This window comes from Amphiura filiformis, unplaced genomic scaffold (assembly GCF_039555335.1).
Source record: "Amphiura filiformis unplaced genomic scaffold, Afil_fr2py scaffold_211, whole genome shotgun sequence".
NCBI classification, from domain to species: domain Eukaryota; kingdom Metazoa; phylum Echinodermata; class Ophiuroidea; order Amphilepidida; family Amphiuridae; genus Amphiura; species Amphiura filiformis.
The window spans coordinates 40,380-48,782 of NW_027305675.1; the positions used below are offsets into that span (position 1 = coordinate 40,380).

The 8,403-nt window shown below is 36.0% G+C and overlaps 1 protein-coding gene across 1 annotated transcript in view; it reads left to right on the top strand.

Moving 5' to 3' along the window:
* The window catches only part of LOC140145312 (uncharacterized), a 30,466-nt gene extending 22,490 nt beyond the window's left edge, over nt 1-7,976 (top strand). The window contains exons 10-13 of the mRNA XM_072167070.1: nt 2,826-2,960; nt 3,215-3,288; nt 4,174-4,420; nt 7,202-7,976. Coding sequence (XP_072023171.1) covers nt 2,826-2,960; nt 3,215-3,288; nt 4,174-4,420; nt 7,202-7,371 — 626 coding nt within the window. The 3' untranslated portion in view covers nt 7,372-7,976. The remainder of the gene's footprint in view (nt 1-2,825; nt 2,961-3,214; nt 3,289-4,173; nt 4,421-7,201) is intronic.
* The last annotated feature ends 427 nt before the right edge of the window (nt 7,977-8,403 follow it).

Below are 8,403 nucleotides of genomic sequence, written 5' to 3' on the forward strand. Positions count from 1 at the left end.
TCAGTGACTCAAGACAAGCGGTCATATATGATAGGAAATCAATGAGGTACATCCTAGCGGTACCTTATTTCTAATCATAAATAATGAACCGCTTGTCAAATTCCAGTGTAGTAATTGCCCCCCCCCCCCCATTTCACTTTGCTGGATTCCCCCTCCAATAGACTATGCCATAGTCGAATTTTATTTAAAATATGTTATTATTAGTCATGATGAACCCATTTCGTTGAACTCAAAATTATACTGATGTTTATTAAAATTAAGCATTCAATAGTAAAATGGTCATAAAGAGTTAAAAATATCAGACGATTAGTGACAATAAAAGTAATTGAATGCAACATTATCTTGCATAATTATAACGGCTCACTTTAATACTGAACAATTCTGATTTTGGAATCTACCAGTTTATTGATAGCGAACCCCGAAATTTCGACTATGAACTTTGAATTGTAAGCAGAACTTTACCCCTGGACTTTGCTCTCTAAAAACACACTGTCAAGCATACTTGTTTATCAGTCCATTAACCACAAGTACAGCTAGATGTTTGATGAGAGATTAACTTTCGCGTCTACACAAAAGCGCCGCAAATACCACAGACAGTTGTTTACGGTATAGTTAATGGTAATGGCGCGGGCCCAGACGATTTAAACCATAGCGAGGTATGGGCGACCAATCACAAGGCAGATCCATTTAAAGATGCATTACATCATGCCCAATTTTAGTTAGGCCAGAAATTGGCCTAACTCTCCATAGAGTCCTGTGTTAAAAATCTTAACCGCAAGGCAATGTCAGTAGTCCACTTGGGAAGCTAACAAACAGAGGTAGACTTGTTTCAAGTCCTTTGGCGTCCATGTTAGTGAATGTAAAATTCATGGAAGCTTTGCCACAAAAATCTCTGTTTCAAAAGTTATTCTTTAGAAATAATTATTTAGCATCATAACATGATAACTTTGTAAAAATTTATTTGACATTTGAATTGTTGAGGCCAGATAGTGGACTTTCTTATCTTACTTTACTCCAGGCATACTGTGCACTGCAGGGGTAGTGTTTGAGCAAAATGCCCACCACGCCCACCCCACAAGGCACCTTTCCTCCCTAGCTCATGTTGCCAGCGCCAAGGACTTGTAGAGTTGGTAATTGATTACATAATACACCATGGGAGGCTTTCAGTTATTTTTCAAAATCTGGGAAAGTCCATTTATTTTAGTAGGTTTGTACTGCAAATTATACACAAAATGTAAAAAGAAATAAAAAATAGTTATACAAATAATGTCACTTCATTTGTGATGGTTAAGCTTGATTTCACAAGAATGGGATATAGTTCTTCCTAGTTGAACATTTCATAACAAAAGCATTAATATTTTTAAAAATGAAATTCAAAGTTGGTCCTTTTTTAAAGTTATGATTCCCAAATAGCAGTGACTTGAACAGGGGAAGCCTGTGATTGGTTTCTTCAGATCTGTGTTGCAGATTATTTGCTCTCCCATTCATTTGTATAGGGCCAGATTTAATCCAATTACAAACCCGTCAAGGCTTTCGTCCTACACAAAAATCTGACCTGACTAAAAATTTTAGAGAGTCCAGTATATGATAGGCCTACTTCTACCACTGATTATACATGGATCCAATGAAGAGCATGAATAGAGAAAAAGTAAGGAGGAAGCCTTGATCAAGGCTAAACAGAGGGAGTAGGGTGACTGATCAGATGTGAAAATCTATCAATTGTGCACACATTAATTAAATCAGAGTTTTAAGCTTAAATACAATGTCCAGAGTATGCACAATGGGCAAGTGGACTACGGGGTAGTCTACCCTCCCAATTGCCACCCACACCCCATAAAGGAAATATCTTAGATAATTGTCACCTTGCTTTCTTGAATTAATGTGGCTGTACACTATAAATGAGCTGTAAGGTTGGCAAATTGTATTACAGTGTAAAATGTGTGTGAAGTTTGTATTCATAGGTACCTCAATTTGGTGCGACAAGTTTCTCATTTGATAGCGTGGGTCAAACACCGTTTAAACCGATCCAATAATCCTATTGCTGAAGAGGATAATAGTCTTCTACCTATTTCTATAGAATCCGTAAATAGCTCTAGTCTTTGTTTGCTTTGGCTAAATCCTGTTCAATGGTGGGTTACAAAGCATTGTATTTTGTCCAGGTATGTAAGACCAACAATTAACAATGAGAGGACATTCCTGAACTTTGTTGACTTGGGGATGATTTGAAATTACCATCAATTATGACTGTTTGATATTTATTACCAGCAATTTGGAAAAAGAGACATGTGTAGAACCGAAAAAAGGTACCATTTTGTTGAAAGAGCAGAGTTCAACAAACCATAAACCCACTAGCTGTAACTGGATATCGATTGAAGTCAAATGACATACCATTTTAAAGCTTATGATATATATTTTCTAAACAAGAAATAAAACAAAATTGACCGGGCTAACTTTACGGCTGATTCGTGATGTACGGCTACAAATGTGTTAACTTGGAAAGTCTGTGTGCAAGAAATTGATTGTTTATTGTCTCAGTCAATAGACACAAGAACTCAGGGACTGATCCTGGCTACAGTGATTTTATATTGTGTATGTATAGGGTGAAGTCCCTGGTTGTTGATATGGAATCTCTTGTGCCTACGTACTAAGTGAATTCCTGGAAAGTGCTGAGGCTTATAGGTTTGCATGTGCATAGTGCACTGTATGCAAATCGCTACACTTATATTATTATTATTATTCAGTCCATCAACATTTATGTGAAGGTCAGCATGGAGATTATGATGATATTAATTTTTTATTTTTTATTGTTGTCTTTGTCATTTTAGAATATGTGACGGAATATGCCAAGAAGAACAACCTGCAGATGGTCACTCAAAAGGAGATTAATAGAAAATTTAGTTATAAGGTCACTAACGCCAGGAGGGACCTAAAGAGCGGACCATATTTTGGTAGCTCGGTGAGTTGGTTTAACCACGAAAAAGTATTATTAATTCAAATTTGACGGAAATCGTACATTACGGCTTTAAACATTAAACATGTCTGTAATTTGCTCTGTTACATGGAGAAGTACTACTCCATCATGACATGAATGATTGCTTTTAAAACAACAGTTCAGCTTGAGGCCGAGATATGTTACTGACACCAACAACATTTGCGATTGTGTTAGTATATCATTTGAACATAATGAGTAACTATCTGTATGTTTTTCTTCCAGACAACTGGATATCATATAGCACCACCAGCTCAAAAATTGCCAGTAAAAGTGCTCCATCATCTAACACTACAATGGTGAGTGTTATGTGTTAGGTAAAATGTTAATGTTACTGTCTTTTTTAAATAATTAGTGTTTATAGGTACATGTATTTTGAGTGTTGGCTGAAAGGTACATACCGTATACCAACAGCAAGTCACTTGAAAGTTAATCAGTATGTTAACAAAATGTTCAATTTAATTTGCAGTTTAGGTACAGCATACAACATTTGTTGCTGTAGTTCTAGCCCGGAGTTCTAGTATTCATTATATTTTAAGCAGCAGAGTGCAAGACAATCCTTTAGTTTAGGGTTAGGATTAGGGTTAGGGTTATGATTAGGGTTATGATTAGGATTAGGGTTAGGGTTAGAGTTAGGATTAGCTTACACGAAGGATCGACCGAAGTCATTAATAATGATAGCCTATGACATGAACACAAATTATAACTTTTTTTTTTTGGGGGGGCTTTTTAAAACCATGAACGATCCTAGCACTTATTTGGCTCCAGCTACAAAAAGGGTCTCCAAAGAGACACATACTCCAAATCTGAAAAAAAAAAATTGGGAGGGGGCTTATGTACTGTATGTTATTTTTCTGTGGAGGAAAATTTTGCACAATATGAGCCCTTCCAGTTGATATCCATACACCCCGTAAGGAAGACATGACCTTAATCTTACACACAGGGAGTGCAAATTTCAACCAGGTTACCTGAATAAGGGGACTCCTTTTGAAATCTGTACCCCCTGTGTGGTAGATTAAGGTCATGTCTTCCATATGGGTTGTATGGACTTCTACTGGAATCACCCAATGGTGCACTTTCACTTCAACATTTGTCTATTTTTCAGAATGTTTAAAAAACTAAGAGTAAAGATGCTTCTGTAGCAACTATTCTAAACATTCTTTGAACAATCTATTTTATGCTAGGTTGAACTCTTCAACGATGGGAGATTTAAGACCATAAAGGTGGACAGTACGAGGTTACGCAAGCTTCAACTGTTTGTGTTGAACAAAAAAGATCCCATTGGGTTCCTTATCAATGGGGTTATAGATTTACTGTTCACTACCCAGGAGCTGGCAGAGTCTACATGTCTTGGTAGGAGGAAGACAGTCCAAGATCCAACAAGAAAATACAAGCCACCTTTGGATGCCTTGAAGGTCGCCGCTGTTACAGGTATGTCATCACAGTATATTTGTGACCATCCACCACGAACACAGTGTACTTTATTTTCAGTAATAATCACTTTTCTTTAAATGTTTTTGAATAATAACCTTTGCATGCTCTATTATTAAAACACCGATCCACAGAAGAACATTTGTTTTATTAAATTTCCACTTTTTCTCATTTCCTACTATATAATACACATACGCGCGAGATTCAAACATTCTAATAATAGCTAGGCTTATTATTCACCAAAGGCAAAAAATGTTGAATAACCTATGATACTCAAAAGTGCGACTTAAAGTAAAATAATGGGCGTAAACTCTTCCCCCAGTTGCCTCCACCCAGTAAAAGCCTAAAATTTAGAAAAATGTCCACTTTTTGCGGCAATTTTGTACAAAATAGGTTGATTTTGCCCTCCTGAAATTCCCTTAGCCCCCATGCCCCCTCCCCCCCAAAAAAAATCCTGGCCCGCCACTGCCAATAAGCATTACAGAAATCAATAATTCATTACATAAACTTCTCCGTAGTTCACTTGCCCACCGTGAGGGCACGGTGGCTCAGTGGTTACGGCCTTGGACTCGTAATCTGAGAGCTTATATAAACTCTTAACGACCATTTTACTGTTAATTTTAATAAACATTTTGACTCAAGCAGGATTCGTTCATCATGATTAATAACATATTTTATTTTATCAAAATTTATCTCTTATGTGGACACAATGGTGGATAGGGGTCCGCATGATACAGACATTCAATAGGAGACATTATCAGGCAAATTTGGCATAAAGTATTCAACCGATAGGCCAAGCCTACCTAGAGAAAGATAAAACATTTTTAGTAGTGGTAGGTGGAATTGGGGGGGTAGATTTCCTATGATAAACACATCACCCCAGCGAACAAGATTCGAACTTGTTAGTTCTGAATCGATTTGATTTTTTTTTAAAAATTTTCTTTTTTACCTTGCCCATATGACACTTCGTCACTGAAGCTTATGGCATAAGTTTATTGTCTTTGTCGGGGGGGGGGGCTAAACCAACCTGATCAGATTAGTAGGCCAATCGTATGACTTAACGGTTCAACTCAGTATCATGTAGAGTATCATGTACATATTTCGCGACAACGCTGTCGAATTCGGCACTACAGATATTCCCACTGATACGAGTTTGGAAAAGAAAATGGTCGAAAATCATTTTTAAAACTACTTACATACACACATTTTGGGTGCCAATTCGTACACAATTTACCTAAATTTTAAGTTTTATATGGAACTACAGCGCATTGCACGACATGCCATATTGTAAGGTTATCTTTCAGTATGTTGGGTGCTCAGACAAGAAATCGCGCGCCAGACAGTGTCTGCCGAGGATGAGCGGCTTGAAATTTGTATTTGCAATTAAACGCCCATTATTTTACTTTAAAGGGGGAGGGTGTAAGTTGGAACATAATTAGCCCTACTATCAAAAATATTTTCAAAAAAACTTATAACACTTCACAATATCGAAAATGAAATTAAAGAGTACTTTATTTTCAGTAATAATCACTTTTCTTTAAATGTTTTTGAATAATAACCTTTGCATGCTCTATTATTAAAACACCGATCCACAGAAGAACATTTGTTTTATTAAATTTCCACTTTTCTCATTTCCTACTATATAATACACATACGCGCGAGATTCAAACATTCTAATAATAGCTAGGCTTATTATTCACCAAAGGCAAAAAATGGAGATGATCAGTGACTCTATTGTAATCCCAATATCGTTTCACAATGTATATCATTTTAAAGCTTGTTTAATGGAGATTTCAAATGTTGAATAACCTATGATACTCAAAAGTGCGACTTAACACTGGATTTGTCGTGGATGGTCACATTCAGGTATTTCATGCTGGATGAAATGCTACTTATAAGGCCAACTAAAAAATTGTTTCACGTCCACCTCCCTCCTTACTTTGGGATCAGTCCATATTTTTTTTTCAATTTTCATATTAAATTTTACATTTTTAATACTTACGTACATAAAAATGTTAATGGTGATAAACAGGTTTATGAACAAGCATGAATCACTTGCAAGTATATTTATGGACCTTACTCTAAGGGGCCTAACCCCTGACAATCTTAAATAATAAAGGGGTTTAAATTGGCAGATGCTAAAAACTGTTAGCAATGTCAATTTTATGTGAACTGTCATTTTATCAATTTAGTTGGAAAGTCTCTGGGCAAGGAATTAACTGCTTATAATCTCAATTAACCAGCACTAGAACTCGGAGAACTGATTCTGGTTACAGTGATTGTATATGTACATAGGTGCTTCTTAGCTGGAAGTACCTGGTTGTTGATATGGTATCTCTTGTGCCATAGCATGAAGTGAATTCCTGTTAAGTGTGCTGAGGCTTGTTGGTTTGCATGTGCGTAGTGCACTCTATGTATTAATCACTGCACTCTTTATATTATTATTACTCAATCCATCACCACATATATGTGATGCGATCAAGCAAAATTAGTCGCAACATGGACATATTAAATTTTCAGTTTCTTATAGGATAGTAAAAAGCATTTTAAAATGTGGATTTTGCAGAGAACCCCATTGAAATTGAACAACCAGTTCCAAAGATGAGCAATTATAGAGTTTCCAAAATAACAGGAAACAAAAATATTTGTGTGACTATATCTCAAAATCAATATTTCCAAGTTCAGACTGATTTTGCTTGATCCCATCACATATGTGCAGGTTAACGTGGAGATCATGATAATATTATTTTTTGATTTTTTTTGTTTTCTTTGTCATTTCAGAATACGTAATGGAATATGCCAAGAAGAACAACCTGCAAATGTTCACTCAAAAGGAGCTGAACAGAAAAATTTGTTATAAGGTCACTAATGCCAGGAGGGACCTAAAAGCGGGCGCAAATGAACGTTACATTGTGGTGAATGAATTTTGGTTTCCACCACATTTTTTTTAGTCAACGTGCATGGACATTATCATGATATTATTTTTTCATTATTTGTTGTTAACTTTGTCATTTCAGAATACGTAATACATACATTGTGGTGAATGAATTTTTGTTCCCATGACATTTATTTTAAATTTAACATTTTCTGAAGCATACACTCTAACATAAATAGCCTCAGAGTCAGTATGAGGTACATGTATTAGTGCGCTGGGGTAGTATTTTTTTTTACACGTTCTCAATCTATCTTAAGATCCATTATTAGAAAACCAATAGGTAGAGATACATGGACTCTGGATTCTTTAACATGTTAAAATTTAGGCCGTAGGTTTTTAAAACGTTGGACGACTTTTCTCACGTATCGACTGCTCAGTGCTAGAAGTGGGTAGGTGCAATAGCTGCCATGTGTAGATAAGTACAATATTATACTGGTCTATTTATCTACCTCGAGTCACCGGCACTAGCTTTAAAGTTTAGCGTGTTCTGCGTTAGCTTAGCATTACTTGGTGCCTGTACATACTTTTACGCGTGTGATCAATGTGTCGCATATGTACGCGTAAGAAACTATGCTATTGGCAATGCGGCACATGCTGAACTTCAAAGCTAGTGCCGATGACTCGAGGTAGATATACAGACTATAAATTGCCAAATGTTCACCGGGCAGCTATTGCACTTACCCAATTTCGACACTGAGCAGTCAGTATTGAGAATGTATACTCAAATGTAAGTTCTATATAAAAGCATAGGAAAAAGATCTAAATTGCATGTATACACCATATATTTTCTTTATAGAATATGTCAGTCACAAAGGATCTGGTTGAAAATGACATGATCAACCCAGCAAACAAAACATTTTCGACATCATTCGCAAAAGGTTGCCAAAAAATTCAAATGTCGGGACATATGAACGGACGATATAAATATTCTAATTTAATGATATTTAAGTGTCGACAAAATATTTGGCAAAAAATGTTTGCAAGAAATATTTTACAGTCAGATTTTGAAAACATTTTAAAAATATTGTCATGATTTAGTGTGTTTAAC